This window comes from Macaca mulatta, chromosome 15, assembly GCF_049350105.2.
Source record: "Macaca mulatta isolate MMU2019108-1 chromosome 15, T2T-MMU8v2.0, whole genome shotgun sequence".
Classification (NCBI taxonomy): Eukaryota; Metazoa; Chordata; class Mammalia; order Primates; family Cercopithecidae; genus Macaca; species Macaca mulatta.
The window spans coordinates 17,156,798-17,173,676 of NC_133420.1; the positions used below are offsets into that span (position 1 = coordinate 17,156,798).

The following is a 16,879-nucleotide window of genomic DNA, read 5'->3' on the forward strand; positions in this document are numbered from 1 at the left end:
TTGGTTAAAAAAGCAATCTTTTTATATTGTAACAGGGTTCAGAATGACACCGCCAGGTGTGGCCAGGCGACAGCTGCTGCCACCCCCAACGCGGAGTCTGCCTCCTCCCCCAGGCGTCCAGGTGCCCTGTGTCCCTGTCCCGCTCCCACTGAGGGGCGGATCACACTTGGAGGCTTCCCCGGACCCTGCCTGCGGGCCTGGCCACCCAAGGACCGCCCCGGACGCCTCCCTCCGTGAGCTCAGGTCCTCGCTGTCGGGGGTCAAGGCTGCGCGCAGGGTCGTGTTGACCCAAGGTCTCGCTGACGCATGGGGCGAGAGATGATGACGCTCCGCTTGCCACAGCAGGTGGCGTGGACCAAGCTCCTCCTCGCCCCCTTCCTCGGGGGTCACGCCAGGGCAGCTGCCAATGCCCTGTCCCGTTTAGTAGGGGTAGGGGGACACGGCGATGAGCAGGACGAAGACGCTTTGGTGGCGTGGCGCCGCGGCGCGCACGGTGAGCCGGTAGAGGCCAGAGCGGGTGAGCGCGCGACGGGTGTAGACCGCGCCGAGGCCCGCGCGCAGCGGGCGCAGCGCGAAGGGGCTGCGCGGGTCCGGCTCCAGCACGCTGAGCTCGGTGCGGTTGGCTGGGACGCCAGACTCGGAGAAGGCGGCAAGGCGGGCCACGTCGTGGTGGGCGCGAACGCCCAGGGGCAGCGGCAGCAGCCGGTACTGCAGCGTGGAGGGGCCGCCGGTGTCGCAGTCCTGCGAGCAGCGCCGGAAGCACGTCCTGCGGGCGGCACAGACAGACACACGGACAGGCGGACTCGGGGGTGGGTCTGAGCGTGGCCCGGCTGCGTAATCAGACCTCCCTGCCAGCCCCTGCAGTTCCGCCCACGCGCTGCCCGTCCTTCTGCCGCAGAGCCCCACAGGCCTTCTCTGCGGGCATCCCCGCTAGCCCGTTTTAGAGATCAACAAACTGAGGCCCAGAGAAGCCAGAGGCGTGCCCTTTCAGGGTCCCTCCAGCGGACTTTCCAGGTCCATGCCCCAGGGAAGCCCAGCAGACACAGGGGAACTGATGTGTTCCTGGGCTGAGTCACCCAGTCTGGATTTGCCCTGCCAGGGTGGGATGAGAGGTGGAGACTGAGCTTAGCCTTGCCCGGGGCATCCGCTTCCAACCCCAGCCTAGGTTTCTAGTTGTAAGGCCTGGGGCAGGTCACCCGCCGCAAGAAACCTTTGCAGGGCAGTGCTGTCACCCCTAAGGTCCCCATGTCTCCGTGCGTCGTGGTAAGTGTCTGTGGCCGCTGTGAGTGGCGTGGAGGAGATGGGTTTGGTGCTCGCGTGTCTGAGTTTTGTCCTGGGGTTGTGAGTCTGCATGGTGTTCCTGTGTCTGGGGTTTGGTGTGTGTGCTGCTGTGTTCCCGTGTTCCCACTCTGGCCTCTCCCTGTCCCCAGGGCTCCCTGCGCTCCTGCCTGTATCACTTGTGTGGGGAGTGACAGTGACAGGGCCAGCCTGAACCTGGAGTGACTGAAAAATGTGCTTTTCCTGAGGGCACAAGGCCCTGCCAACTCAGCCCTTACCCAGGGCTGGGGCCCTGCCGGTAGGTGGCAGGACAGGGTGTGTCCACACACTGGTAGCTGCCGCGGGTGTTGAAGCACATCTGGCCGGGTCCACACTCGATGTCCTCCTCTTCGCACTCGTTGATATCTGGATGGGGGAGGTTGGTGAAGTGGGGGAGGGAGATGAAAAGATGGAGCAAAGGAGAGGGGGGAGTGTGTGGGAAGTACCTTTGAGGGACCAGTGAGGTGAGCAGCCCTTCTCCCTTTGTCCCCAGTCAGTCTGACCCGTGACCACCCAGCCTGGAGGCCCCTAGCACCTTCTCATCTCCCCGGGGACTGGGGCTTTCCAGGGTGTGTAGATGGGCACCATGGGGGCCTCCTGAGCAAGTGCTGGGTGGGAGGGCCTGGGAGAGAGAGGGCTTTCCCTGGGTGGCTGCTTTGCCCGAAGACCTTGAGTGCCCACTGCCCACGGGCAGAGCCCCTGATCCTGTCTGCCTCAGTGGAACCCCCACCCTTCTCAGAGGATGTTCGGTGACCTCCATGACAGCGTGAGGGACGGAGACAGGCAGGGCAGGCATGGTTCCTGTTCTCTTGGAGGAAGCAGCATGACCGGCCCCAGCCCCGTTTGTGCACACCAGGGAAACTGTGCCCGGTTTAGGGGTTAGAGGCCCTGACTCTACCAGCAGCAGCAGCTGTGCGGCTCTGTGCTCAGCCTCCACAGCTGTCATCCCAGCTATTTGAGGGGGACTGTGTTAGCCCCATTTAACCAGGAGGCTCAGAGAGGTGAAGTCAGTTTCCTAGGGACACACAGCAGAGTTGGGATTGGCCTTGCAGGGCTGCTTTCAGAGCCTGCCCGCGTAATCTCAGAGCTTCTGTCCGGAGCACGGGCCCTGGCATGGCTGTGAGAGCCTGGGGTGTTCACGGAACCCCTCTGAGCCTGCCTCCCCGCCCCACCCTCACAGGATAGTTGTGAAGGGGCTGGAGTGAACGGAGTAGGTGAGATGCCACATGTCCCATCCCACGCTGCCTGCCCTAGCCCCATGGGTGTCTGGGCGGCAGCCTGAGCCTGGCTCACCCTGGCAGTTCTTCCCGCTGGGGAGCAGGCGGTAGCCGGCGGGGCACAGGCACTGGTAGCTGCCCTCGGTGTTGCGGCAGGCGTGCTGACACAGGTTCCTCACCCGGCACTCGTCGAGGTCTGACCCGGGCATGGGGGCGGGGCAGGTGGGGGACGGGGGCAGAGAGATGCACTGAACCACAGACACTGACATGGCCACACACCTGTCCACTGGGCTCTGGAGCTGCCCTGCTCCTTCTCCCTGTCCTGCCCCTCCCAGCCCGGGTTCAGGGGCTGGGGGAGTCCCTGGGCTTGGTGAGAGGGAGGATCCCCACCTTACCTACCCCATGCTCGCCAAGGCATAGAGGGAGCAGGCAGCACCGCCCCACACACCCCTCCATCCAGGCAGGAATGCCAAGGCGTCAGCCCAGGGGCAGGCCACCTCCTCTTTGTCCCTCTCTGCAGGGTCCAGGGGCCATCCCCCACCTCGCCCCCTCTACTCAGCAGTCCCTTGTCACATTCTCATGTCTACCTGGAACATTCTCCTTCACCCCTGAAAATCCCCCTGCCTGACGGCTTTCCCTCTGAGTGCTAACAGGAGTGTTTCTCAAAGAGGATTCCCAGGACCACTTGCCTAGGATGCCCTTCTTCTGGGCAAAGTGTCCTGAAGTCAAAAATAGTCCACTCCCATCTTGGAAGCCCCCTGCCCAGTAGCACAGCCGCGGCTCTGAGACACCCTGCATCAGAGAAGCCACCATCCCACACCACCCACCCCACTTGCCTGGAAGGTCTGGGTTTCTGGACTCCATGGGTGGCACCTGCACACCCACCCCAGGGGCCCAAGGGCCCATAATGGCAGTGTCCCGTGGATGGTCAGGGCCTGGCCTTACCTGTGCAGACTCCGTTCTGCCTGATGAAACCAGGAGGGCACCAGGCCCGGCCCACACTGCTCAGGGCCACGGGACCCGGCCGGAGAGAGACCCAGGGGTGGTAGGAGCCACCAGGGATCGAGGCCCGGGGCCGCAGCCAGGGCACTAGAGGGCCTCGGTGGCTGACAGCGGTCACATTTTGTCCATTCCGCTCCAGTGAGGTGCAGGCCTTGCCGTCGCGAAGGAGGGTCTGGCCTGGGGGGCACAGGCAGCGGTAGCTGCCCTGGAGGTTGTGGCACTGGTAGGCGCAGGCCTTGGGCAGCTGCAGGCACTCATTGACATCTGTAGAGGGGCGGGGTCAGGCGTGTGCGCAGGTGGCCCAGGGTCCCCTGCAGCCTGCAGCCATTGCCTGGCCCTGCCTTCTTTTTTGCTGGCACTCCCTAGAATCCCACCACTCCCACGCTGCGTGCGGGCCACACTGCATCCCCCTCTCCTGGACCAGCCCCAGCCTCCAATCTGATTCCACCTACAGCTCCCAGAGGCCCAACCTCCCCAGCTCTCAGCATCATCCCAGACTCCAGCTCCCCCTCAGCCCTTCGGTGCCCCAGTTAGATCCATTCCCTCTCCTAAGCCTCTCTGAGATACACCCACTTGCTTCCACAGTCCTCCCCCTCCTGAAATTCCCCGGAAGATGACCCCATAGAATCAGGCTGAGGTTTTGGTGCACAGGCAGGCACACAGTGAGGCGATGTGTCGGTGCTGTTTGGTTCTTCTCAGGACTCACCAGGACTGGCGCCTTAGACACCCTCAGTCCCTGAGCTGGGGGTGCCGGCCAGAGGGTGGGTCTCCCCGTACCTAGGCAGGGCAGGCTGGGGCCCTGCATCCGGTAGCCCCTGGAGCAGCTGCAGCGGTGACCGCCTGGGGTGTTCTCGCAGAGCTGGTTGTAGTGACAGTCGTCCAACCCCTCCAGGCATTCGTCCACATCTGGGAGGCAGGGCCATGGTCAGGGGGCGAGGTCTAGCCCAGAGCCCCTCCCCCAAGGGACAGACCATCCCCCTCCATATCTGGGCCTCCTCCCTGTCCCCTTCTCCAGTTTCAGTGCTACCAGGCTGCATGGCAGCCCTTGCAGCACCTCCCCCAGTTATACCAGGTTGGAGGTCAACAGGGTTCCAGGTCCCAAAAAAAGGAAGGGGCTGAAAGGGTGGGCTTTGCGGGCAGAGTCCTGGGTTCCGCTGAGCTCTGCCATATTCTAGCCCTTGATAAGGAACCCTTTCTCTCTGAGCCTCAGTTTCCTCATCCATAAAGCGGGTAGAGATGTGACCTCTTCATGGGGTCATGGTGAGGAGGGGAGCCTGGTATGTGGGAAGAGCTAAGAAAGTGGTGAGAAAGGAGGAAAGGCGGCAGGAAAGGCGGCGGGCAGGAGAGCCCGGTGAGTTGTCGGGCGGTCTAAGGGCCCTGGGGACCACAGAGGTGCGACAGCTGCTCCTCTTGAGTCAGGCTCCACCGTGCTTCCCTCCCCACCAGACAGTCTCTCAGAGGAGCCAGGTGGACCCACGGTCCTGCAGCCATAGAGCTAGAACAGGAAGGACCATTGAGGTCACCTGTCCAGGGGTGTCACCTAGGTTTTGTCTCGAAGGCTGACTGCACCTGCTCCATGGTGGCTGCAGGGGCTGCTGGCTCAAGAAGGATTCAGAGGTGGTCTCTAGCTGGGCCTGGATTCATGCGGGGAACAGAACGGACGGCAGCAGAGGGAGGGCGTGTTTGCCATCCCTGATCCGGCTGCCTCTTTATCAAGCAGACAAGACACTGAGGTCCAGAAAAAAAACACCCCTGTCAAAGAAGGTGCCAGCTGCCAGGAGCCAGGGGAGGGCTCAGACCTCCAGCGCCCCGCTCAGGCTTGATCCCCAGCCTCGCTGTGCTCCTTCTGTCAAGAGTCCCGGTCTTCCCGGAAGCCCAGAGCCCAGTGACACACAGCCCCCTATCAGCTGATCCCTGGCAACCTCTGGGTTTCCAGGAGTACGGACAGGCCGCACACTGTGTCCCCATCACCTTCACAGCTGGCTCCGTCAGCAGCCACCCGGAAGCCAGGCCCACAGTCGGGGAGGCAGCGGTAGGACCCGAGCAGGTTCACACAGCGCTGTCCCTCTCGGCAGAGGCGAGCATCCCCCGCACACTCGTCCACATCTGGGGGCAGATCAGGGCAGACGGCTGTGTGAACACGATCCCCAGGCCTGCCTCGCCACCTGACCCTGGCCCAGCCTATCCACAGAGGCTTCGTCTGCAGGCCCAGGAGCCACTGGCAGGAAGGGCCCCACCCCTTCTGCTAGCTCTTTCCATTGTCCTGCTCCCTACCCCAAAACACAGGGCCCACTCCAAGGGACCCGAGCGCTTGGGCCTGCAGCTTCTAATGCAAGGCTGCAGACAACGTCCCCTTGGGCACCTGGCTTGGAGCCCAGTGGAGACTTGCCGGCACCAGACCCTCCTGGTGGGAGTGCAGAGATACAGATTGGGGGTCAGCATCAGCACCGCCACCCAAGGTCAGATCTGTCATCCAGCAACATTGCTGAGGAGTACGACTCACTTGCCAGTCTCAGTCACTTGGAAATGATGCTGAGTGTTGGGAAAGCTTCCGAGGCCTGTTCAGGTTCAGAAGGCCGTGAGCATGTGATAACCGCCCCTATGTGTCTTGGGCTGCCCATCACCCCCTGAAACCTGGGCCTCACTCGTCTGTAGCTCCTGTAGCAGGAAGGAGCCTGGTGGGGACATGGCATTGGGACCTCCAGGCTGACATCAAATGCCCTCAAGAATGGGCCATCCCTGCAGGTCTGTGTCCCCAGCTAGGATCCTGGCCCTGGGGACCCTTCCACGCACCTGGGTCATGTCTGAGGAGGACCTCTCCTCCCAGGGGCTCCCTCACCTCTGCAGTTCCTGTCATCCCAGGCCAGGGCGAAGCCAGCCGGGCAGGCACAGGAGAAGCGGCCGGGTGCGTTAAGGCAGGTGTGGGAGCAGGGGCTGGGGCCTCCTGAGCACTCGTCCCTGTCTGGGGCAGGAAAGGATCTGGTGGTCTCTGCTCCCAGCCTCCTGCCAGCTGGCTAGGAGAGGCCATCCATCCCAGGCTGAGAGGCCTCCCACGTCCATGCCAGGGTGGGGGGCTCTCACCCACACAAAATGCTCCTTGGGAGTCCAGCTCAAAGCCCTCGGGGCAGCCGACCTCGTTCTCCTCTGCAAGACAAAGAGGATAGACTCTAAGGACATGAGGGTGTCCTCTCCCAGGGCTGCCCTGGCCGTAACCCAGGCTCACAGCTCCCCACCCGCCAGCTTAGCCAGGCAAAGCCAAGACAGTGCCAGAGAGTCAGTGAGCCCATTTCCTGCCCAGGCCTGTTGGAGGTGATGACTGCAGGGCACACCCAGTCAAGGAAATGTGTCCTGAGGGGCTCCCAGTGGGGCTGGGCAGTGAGTCAGGCAGCCCCAGGAAAACCATTAAAATAAAACACAGGAGGTCAACACGTGCAGAACGGCTCTCCTGAGACCACAGCAGCAATGCACAGAGAGCGTGCGGAGGGGCAGGGGACAGCGTCGCACGGGCAGCAAAACCAAAGGCAGGGGAGGGGTGAGCTGGGTTCTGGAGGCGGGAAGGACACAAGACAGTCTAAATCAGCGGTGTCCTATCCTTCGGCTTCTGTGGGCCATGCTGGAAGAAGGACTGTCTTGGGCTGCACATAAAATACACCAGCACTGAGGATAGCTGATGAGCTAAAAAAAAATCGCAAAAAATCTCATAATGTTTTAAGAAAGTTTACAAATTTGTGTTGGGGCACATTCAAACCTGTTCCGGGTGTCATGCGGCCTGTGGGCCACGGGTTGGACAAGCTTGGTCCAAATAATTGTAGGGACAGCCACCCTTGATGAGGCGGTACCAGGCTAGGATTTGAGAGACAACATCTGTACAGTGACACCCTGCAAGGCAGGCGATGTCATGCCTGCTGTGCAGATGGGAACACTGAAGGTCGGAGGGGACCAGGACATTGCCTCTAAGGTCCCACAGCCAGAAAGTGGTGCACTTGGGATTTGAACTGGGGTCTGCCTGACCTCAAAGCAGTGCTCTTATCACTGTCTCTCATTCAATGTTCAAAACACTTTGGAACCTCAAGTGATGTGAATGTGTGTATCTTTAGCATTCACTGGGTAAGAATAGAAAGCATGTTTCTGTGGGTCTCCAGGGTTCCAACAGTGGCTCCTGCCTCCCTGGGTGGGGCCTCGGTGCAGGTGCCCATGGGAGAAGAGGGCGGGGTGACTCAATTCCTGAACATCAGCCTGGGGTGGTTGGACCTTCACCTTGGGGCCTGGGGAAGGGATCCAGAGGTTGAAGCAGGGGTGGCTTAGAGAACTGTGTCCCTGTGAGGAGGGTAGGTGGATGGATGGGAGTGGGGACAGGCCAGGTGAGCAGGCCAGGTGGGCCGTCTCAGTCTGAAGTCTCTGGCCCATGGTGCAGGGGTGGCAGGGGTGGACTCCAGCCATGTGCATTTGGGCCCCTGGCAGGTTTTAGCTGGGGCAGTGGGGGTGAGACAAAGCAGGGGGGCCTCACCCGCCTGCAGGGCTGTAGTGAGCTGGAAGCGCAGAGCCTCAGCCTGTGGGTCAAAGGCCGAGCTGATAGCTGAGGCCCGCAGGTGCTGCACCAGCTGGGGCTGGGGGCCCCGGGCTGCGTTGTACTGGATGCTGTGGTTGCAGCGCAGGAACGAGGGGAGGCTGCCCTGAAAGAAGTGCTGTGTGGAGTCCACAAACAGCTGGCCAGGCCCTGTTTGCACATAGCGCTCCTCAAAGTCCTGTAAGATGAAGAGGAGGGGAGGAGGAGGAGGGGTGGGGGAGAGGGAGAAAGGGGTCAAGGTTGGAAGGGGAGGAGGAAAATTCTGAGATTTCAACTCTCAAGCAGCCTGAGACCTTCACCTCAACTCAGGGGCTTGGGGAGGCTTGGAAGGAGATGGGGTGAGCCTTGGGAGGAGACGGGGTGAGCCTTGGGAGGAGACGGGGTGAGCCATGGAAGGAGACGGGGTGAGCCTTGGGAACAGACGGGGTGAGCCTTGGGAGGACATGGGGTGAGCCATGGGAGGAGATGGGGTGAGCCATGGGAGGAGATGGGGTGAGCCATGGGAGGAGACGGGGTGAGCCTTGGGAGGAGACGGGGTGAGCCTCTCAGAGCCTCTTCTAACCAGCTGGGCTGCTCTGGGCAGCTCACCTGTCTTCAGGACTCTTGCTTTTGAACAAGAATAGTCTGATTTGGAGTCGCAGGGCTCAGAGCATCCCCTCAAGGGCTCAAACTTGAGCCTATAACAACTGCTCATCCTACCCTAAGTCCAAGGCCAGACTGTGACCCAGCCCTGCAGCGGTGTCAGGAGGGAGAGTAGACCTGGCTGCTCAGGGCTGGTTGAGAGCTGGGCGCCTCTATCTCTCTCACCCACCCTGTCTGCACACCCCAGGGCCTGACCCCTGACCTGCACTTGAAGATCTGCGTCAGCCAGGCTCTCGGGGACAACGCCATTGACCACCACGTCGAGGAGCAGGAGGCCATCGGGATCCAGGCCCCGGGCCACCTGGGTCATCGTGAGCAGCTCCCCTGCAATCCATCCCCACCCAGCCCAGAGTCACTACGGGAGGTCCTGGACGCAGGCTTCAGTCCTACCTGGCCCACCTAGGGGAGGCCCTGCTTACCTGTAGCAAACTCCACGTGTGACTCCTGCCGGAACCTGCCCCCGGTCAGGGAGTGGCCATTCAGGGCTTCCCCACTCTCTCTGGCCAGGGCCCAGTAGATGGGGGCGATGGTGACCAGGAGCACCCGCATCAGAGGTCCTGGGTGGGGCAGGGCGTGGAGGCCAGGTTAGAGTTGATCCTCAGGGCAGCCACTCCCCCGCTCAAGGTCCCGTCATGGCTCCCCACTGCCCCCAGGAGGGCTCAGCCCCTTCCTTTGCTGCCCATACTCAGCCTTGTGACTGCCATGCCAATTATTTAACCAGAATCCGGGACCTGGTGGAGGCAAATAATCTACTTCCTGGAGTAACTGTGAAATTAATAAATGTATACAAGGAAATGCTTAGCAACATAGTGAGACTCTGTCTCTACAAAAAATAAAAATATTAAGAACATTAGCCAGGTGTGGTGGCATACGCCTATAGTCCCAGCTGCTGGGGAGGCTGAGGTAGGAGGATCGCTTGAGCCTGGGAGGTTGAGGCTGCAGTGAGCTGTGATTGTACCACTGCACTCCAGCCTGGGCAACAAAGCGAGAAGCAGTCTCGAAAAGAAAAAAAAGAAGAAATAAATGCATATACCTTGCTGATATTTAACTCAGTTCAACAAATACCGATTGAGGGCCCCTGGGTCACCACGGGGCCAGGGACTCCACGGACTGTCATGACATATTTGCTGAGTTGAAGTCAACCAACTATTCTAACTTGCAGATCCCTTCTGGACAAGCCCAGGTTTGTTCCAAACCATTTGAAAAAAGAACCAAAAAATGGCCCTGGACGTGGATTCTCAGATCTTCTTCATGTGATGCCCCGCCCTCCACGGAGGGCCAGGCGGGGCCATGGACTGGGCAAGGGGAACACATCCACTCCCCACTTGCTTGGGGCCAGGGACGGTGCCAGCTTTGCAAGGTTCACATGAGCCGGCCAGGCCCCTGTGCATGGGCACCACCTTCTCAGCCTCTCTGTGCGCCTGTTTCATGCAACAGAGCCTGGCCCGCGGGCTTGGGGCCAGATGCTTCTCCAGGCCTCGCACTCCTGCAGCTGGAATAAGCCGCCATGTCTAGGCAGTGTCTCACTTCACCTGCTGTCTGTTGACAGCCAGCTCAGAGTGACTTCCCCAGCAAAATCCCCTGACCCCACACTGCTTATGCAGGACCATGGCCAAGGGCAGCTTCAGAAGAGCTGCTTTTAGTGAAGACCCCATGAGCACTGCCCCTCCTGGACCCCCACGAGGGGCCAGGGATTCCTTGGGAAGGGAGAGACAGTGACATCCACTGTCACAAGCTTTGCACGTCTCTCAGAGCATTCATCGCTCAGACATCGTACATGAGAGCTCTGTGTGCAGGTGACTCTTCTTAGTCCTCTAGGTTTTCTGGGCAATTCAGTTCTTCCTGTTTCCCGCTTCCTGTCACCTCCAGCCCGCACCCCTCACTCATGACTGGAGATCCCTCCACTTCCATCAACCCGGGCCTTAACTTAAATGGGGAAAAGCCTCAGGGAGCCATCGGTGGCTTGGGAAACCACAGTCTGAGCGCCCACACCCACAGAACACTGACCGTTTCACACACTCTGGGTCTAACTGTAAATGCAGTTACTTTGTTTTGGGGGGGCTGTGAGGGGGACAGGAAGTTGCCTGCACCTGAGTCCACTTTGGCTTGCACCCAGCTTTGAGAGATGGTCAGACATGCTCTGGTCATCAGGCCCTGAGCAAGTCTCAGGGTACAGGCTCTGCCCCCTCCTAGGTCCAGCATGTTCTGGAGGATCCTTGCTGGGCTGGGACAATGGCCCAGAGGCAGGCGATGCTCTGCCTCCCACTCACCCACGTTTGCTGGGACATGGTGGATGCTGCTGCGGATGCTGCTGACCCCGGAGCGCACCTCCTGCATCACGCTGGTGTTGAGTCTGGCCACACCAAATTTCCGGCCATTGATCACCCCAATCATGCTGCCCCAGCTCCCCTGGGGTTCCCCTGTAAGTGGAAAGAACGACAGTGCCACTGACTATCCACCCCCGAGGCCCAGAGCACAAGCAGGCTGTCATTCCCGTTTCATGAAGGAGTTAATGGAGGCTTGGAGAGTTCACCTCCACTTGTCCAAGGACACACAGCTAGGGGGTCATGGACTCAACGGCCAGGGGATCTTGGTTCTAAAAGGGAAGGGAGGCTGTTAGGAGGAACCCTGGGCTGGGGTGTGGGGGGAGGCGCATGGAGCTGGCTTCTAATTCTGGCTCTGCCATTCCTTGAAACCTGGCCGCGTCAGGCCCCCCAAGCCACACCTGAGTTGGCTCACCTGTAAAATGAGGAGGTGGGGCCACAAACTCACAGAAGACCTGTGGGTGTGTGGAATGCCAGGACCCCATGATGGCGCGGCTGACACACTGAAGGAGCCAGGGCACCGAGCCAGAGCCGGGTGCTGTCACCTGAACAGCCCCATTCCATCAGTGCTGCTGGCTCCAGCTGCCCTGCAGCTGGCCTGGCTGGTGGGCTGGCTTCCTAGCGGCCGTCCGCCAGGCCGCCTGTGAGCAGATGCTCCTTAGTGCTAATCAAATGGATGGTGCAGGCACTGGGGGGTGCTTCCTCTGACTAATGGGCCAGCTGTCTTGTTTAGGCAGATGGCATTCCAGGGGGCGAGAGACAGAAGTTAGCCTGCCTCTCCACTCACCAGCTCTCAGGGGAAATTAACAACAAATTGCCCATGATCTGTCAAAAAATAACATAAAACACTCAAGTGCTAGGATCCTAAGTGGATGAATCAAGGGGCTGGTTAATTTGGGGTTCTAGGAAGCAGGGCCATTTCCTGCAGCCCATAGCTGGGGTTTGATGAGATTTGAAGCCCATATGGGATGTTTCTCATCAGTATTCGATGCTCTGGGGCCTATGGGAGGGACAGGAGAAGGGCCGTGAACCTATCCCTGGCCTTTTAATAGGGGGGTGAGGAAGGAATCGGGAGCTGCAGACAAGAAGGCTGGAGCGTGACCCGGGCAGCTTTGGAAGGGGACAGGAAATGGAACCCAGGCACGGCAAGCCACCGCCGGCTCTTTCAGACATGGAGTGACGTAGCAGCCTCTTGTCTCCCTACAAGGCCAGGATTGGGACCTGCCAGGCTGAGGGGGAAGGAGGAAAAGTAGTCAGGAGGGAAAACGTATTTATAGTTAGGCTCCCAAACCCTGAACTCCCTTCACCCACCAATGCCCCTTAAGGAAATCGTCCCATAGAAATATTCAGGGCCACACACAAAGATGCACAGCACGGTGTGGTTTTGGGGAATGGAAAGTAGAAAAATAAACTACGTTGCTCATTTGACAAAGCCGACAGGAATGAAGATAAAAAACGTTCCCATGGAATGATATGAAGCCAATAAAAAAGCTGTGGACCGATGTGTATCATAATGGGATGTCTTCCAAGATAGAGGAAGTAAAAATGGCAGGTTAGAGAGGTTGTAAATTTGACATTTGTAAAAAGAGAAGTGTATCTCTTATATCCAGAGAAAACAGTGAGGAAGAATGTATCTCCCCGAATAATTGCTTACGCTACTTTGGGTCATTGAATTATGGGAGAGAATGACCTTCTTCTTCATAGATTTCTACAGTATCCGGCCTTTCTACAAGTAACATATATAAAAGAAGAATACTTGTTTCTATTACAAAAATAAGGAGGCTGGGTTATGGGTCGAATGGTACCACCCTACCCAAAACTCATATGTTGAAGTCCTAACCCCCAGGACCTCAGAATGTGACCCTATTTGAAGACAGGGTCTTTAGAGTAAGCCAAGTTAGAATGAGGTCATTAGGGCAGGTCTAATCCAACATGACCGTGTCCTTATAAATAGGGAAGCGTAGACACACACAGGGAAGATGAAGGCAGAGGTGGGGGTGATGTTTCGACAAGCCACAGAATGCCGAGGACCACCAGCAAGACCCTGGGAGAGAGGGTCGGACCATATCCTCCCCAAAGTGCTCAGCAGGAACCAGGGCTACTGACAGTGTGATCCTGGATTTCCAGCCTCCAGAACTGTGAGACAATCAGTGTGCCTTAAGCCACCAGCTTGTGGTGTTTTTTTTTTTTTTTTTTTTTACCGTAGCCCTAGAGAACAAATACAAAGGCCACATACATAGCTCCGTGGTTTGGACTGGGGCCTGCCAACAGGAGAGGGTAAGAAGTGGGACAAAGCCCTGAAATAGAGGGGGGTCTGCTTAGACCCAAGGCTAACTCCGAGACCGCATCTGCGGCTGGGGGGTCAGAGAACTGCTGAACTTTCAGAGCTGTATAGGTTGGTACCCTGTCCCGGCCTATGGGAGATAATGACAGCAGGGGCCAGAAAGGGTCCCACATTTGGTTGGCAGTGGGTTTCACATGGATTTCCAGGGGGTCAAGTGTCAAGTCCCAATTCCAATTATCTGAGAGGCACTGCCTGGGAGGGCTCATTGGAGAAAAATTCTGCCAGCGCATGTGGTGATAGATTAATGATGTCTGCCAGGGACAGGGAGGGAGATGCATTGCCACACATAGGGAGTGTTCCCTTGTGGTGATAGATTAGTGATGTCTGCCAGGTACAGGGATGGGGACACATCGCCACACATATGGAGTGTTCCCTCCGGAGGCACAGGCCACAGAAATAATATCTTATGACTTGCCTTTATGCAGGGCTGAATCCATTTACTGTGGTTTCTCAGGATAGATCTTTTCTTAATTTTAAAGTTGGTCTGACCCAAGGGAGAAGGGAGCTGATTGAGGAATCTGAGATGGCAGGGGTCCATCCCACCAGGAAGCCATCACTTTTCCAACCACCTGCCATGGCCAGGCAATGTGTGACACCTGGGACACGCACTGACCCACAGACTTTTTGCAGCAGCCCCTGAGGGCACCAGGGATGCCCTTGACTTCCTCTGCCTGCTTCCAGGGGCTGTGCAGCGTCCAGACAGAGGACATGCATTTGTGCCAGTTAAGAGAGAACAGCCAGGCCAGTGTTCCCTGTCCAAGATGAGTGGCAAACACTTAGCACCTCCAAGACTCAGTTTCCACAACTGTAAACGGGCAGGGTAGGGGTTCATTCTGGGCTTGTGACAAAGCAAAGGGAAGAGGTGGGGAGCTGGCAAGGCAGGGGACAGGTCCCCCATAAGCACTACACAATCCCCATTGGCAAGAGATCCTGCCTCTGTCCACAGAGGTCCAGACAGGGCCGCCCCGTACCTCTCACGACCAGGAACGCCCGGGCTGTGGCAGAGCCCAGGAGATTGTGAGCGACGCAGTCGTAGGTGCCTGCATCCCCAGTCTCCACATTCTCCAGCCACAGGCTCCCATCAGGCAGGGTCCGGAGTCGCCGGCTGGCCCGCAAGGGTTGACCCGCCCTCAACCATTCAATGGTGGGTATGGGCTCTCCAGTGGCCTGGCATCGCAGAGCCACGTCATCCCCGGATCTCACTGTCATGTCCTGGGGCTCCACCTGGAACACCGGAGCACCTGTGGGAGGCCCAGGTGGCTTTTAGGAACATTTAATTATTTTTGCATATTCAAGTGGAATATGTTCATTTAGACATACTAAGAAATCCAGAGAGGCAGAAAGAAGAAAATAAGAACTGCATAGGATCCTTCCACCCAGTCATCCTTCCTGAATATTTCCCTCTAGACACTGTTGCTTTATGAAAATATGATCATATGGCCATATCTGCTTTTATTTTATTTTACTTTACTATTTTATTTTATTTTATTTTATTTTTTGAGACGGAATCTTGCTCTGTCCCCCAGGCTGGAGTGCAGTGGCACGATCTTGGCTCACTGCAATCTCCGCCTCCCGGGTTCAAGTGATCCTCCCATCTCAGCCTCCTGAGTAGCTGGGATTACAGGCGCCTGCCACCACACCTCACTGACTTTTGTATTTTTAGTAGAGACATAGTTTCGTCATGTTGGCCAGGTTGGTCTTGAACTCCTGACCTCAGGTGATCCACCCGCCTCAGTCTCCCAAAGTGCTGGGGTTACAGGCATGAGCCACCACGCCTGGCCATCTGCTTTTATTTTTCCTCCCCAATAGATCGTAACTACCTTTCCACGCAGTTGCATATCTGTTGTTAGTGGCTAGGTAGTCTTCTATTGCCTGGCTCTGTTGGGATTGGCTAAACCAAGCCTCTCCTACAGGACAGTTAGGCTGCTTCCAATGAAGTCGGGGCCATCTGTCAGAACTGCCTCTAGGGCTCTGTCACCTACTGTGGGTGACTCTCACCAAGTCACTCCCTGACCCTCAGTGTTCCCATCTGAAATATGGGGATGATGCTTCCTGTCCACTTACTATCACAGACCCTCCTGGAAGGCTAACATGGAAAGGATGGGAAAGGCCCAGTGCTGGTGAGGCTGCAGAGCAAGCAGAACTCGCACACACTGCGGTGGAAATGCAATGTGGTTCAGCCAAAGTGGGCTGCTGTGTGCCTGTGTGTTCACTTCCTGCAGATGCTGCAGCAAGTTGCAGAAACACGGGAGAAACCGTGGAGGCCAGGAGGCCCACATCAGCCTCACTGGGCCAAAGTTCAGATGCCCTGCTCCCTCCAGAGGTTCTGGGGGACAGCCCATTCCTCACCTCTTCCAGCTTCCACCCGCCAGCATTCCTTAGCCTGAGGCTGCAACAATCCATCCTCTGCCTCCATCTCCACTTTACCTTCTCCTCTCTCTCTCTCCCCTGCCACACTTCCCCAGCTCTCTCTCTCTATTTTTTTTTTTGAGACAGAGTCTCACTCTGTCACCTAGGCTGGAGTGCAGTGGTACGATCTCAGCTCATTGCAACCTCTGCCTTCTGGCTTCAAGCGATTCTCCTGCCTCCGCCTCCCAAGTAGCTGGGATTACAGGCGTGCGCCACCACGCCTGGCTAATTTTTATACTTTTGGTAGAGACGGGCTTTTGCTATACTGATCACACTGGTCTCAAACTCCCAGCCTCAGGTGATCCACCCTCCTCGGCCTCCCAAAGTGTTAGGATTATAGTCATGAGCCACCACGTCCGGCCCGGGCTCTCTTTTATAAGAATACTTGTAGCCGGGTATGGTGGCTCATGCCTGTAACCCCAGCACTTTGGAAGGCTGAGGTGGGTGGACTGCTTGAACCTAGGAATTTGAGAAGAGTCTGGCAAATATGGTGAAACCCTATTTCTACTAAAAAAAAAAAAAAAAAAAAAAAAATTAGCCAGGTATGGTGGTCTGTGCTGGTAATCCTAGCTACTTGAGAGGCTGATGCAGGAGAATTGCTTGAACCTGGGAGGCAGAGGTTACAGTAGCCGAGATTGCGCCACTGCACTCCAGTCTGGGCAACAGCACGAGATTCCATCTCAAAAAAAACCCCCAAAAAAACACACCCCAAAATAAAACACTTGTGATAGCATTTAGGGGCCACCGAGATAATCTGCCTACTTTAAGATCCTTAACTTAATTACATTTGCAAAGATTCCTTTTCCAAGTAAGGAAACATTCGCAGGCCCTGGGGACTAGGACCTGGACCTATCTTTGAGAGCCATTCGTCAGATACGACACAGCCCATGTGTCCTAAAGCGGAACACGTGTACTACGAGACCTAGCGCTTCTGCTGCTGGACAAATACCCCAACACAAGTGTGTGTGCGCGTTCACTGGAGGGCGTGCGTAAGAAGGTCACAGCAGCCCTGTTCTAAACTGCCCATCACTGGAAACTAACCTACAGTGGAATACAC

The 16,879-nt window shown here is 57.5% G+C and overlaps 1 protein-coding gene across 3 annotated transcripts in view; it reads right to left on the reverse strand.

The window, feature by feature from the left end:
• Window positions 1–16,879, reverse strand: part of HMCN2 (hemicentin 2) — a 178,031-nt gene continuing 161,152 nt past the window's right edge. For 2 of the 3 annotated variants that reach the window (XM_077967520.1, XM_015116555.3), the window contains exons 86-98: window positions 14,385–14,654; window positions 11,016–11,165; window positions 9,165–9,302; window positions 8,948–9,069; window positions 8,044–8,281; window positions 6,618–6,680; window positions 6,376–6,498; window positions 5,508–5,642; window positions 4,314–4,442; window positions 3,480–3,800; window positions 2,611–2,730; window positions 1,557–1,683; window positions 1–766 (exon numbers count right to left, since the gene is read on the reverse strand). In XM_077967520.1, the coding sequence (XP_077823646.1) occupies window positions 421–766; window positions 1,557–1,683; window positions 2,611–2,730; window positions 3,480–3,800; window positions 4,314–4,442; window positions 5,508–5,642; window positions 6,376–6,498; window positions 6,618–6,680; window positions 8,044–8,281; window positions 8,948–9,069; window positions 9,165–9,302; window positions 11,016–11,165; window positions 14,385–14,654 (2,282 nt within the window). In that variant the 3' untranslated portion in view covers window positions 1–420. The remainder of the gene's footprint in view (window positions 767–1,556; window positions 1,684–2,610; window positions 2,731–3,479; window positions 3,801–4,313; window positions 4,443–5,507; window positions 5,643–6,375; window positions 6,499–6,617; window positions 6,681–8,043; window positions 8,282–8,947; window positions 9,070–9,164; window positions 9,303–11,015; window positions 11,166–14,384; window positions 14,655–16,879) is intronic. The other variant, XM_077967519.1, reaches the window with a different exon arrangement.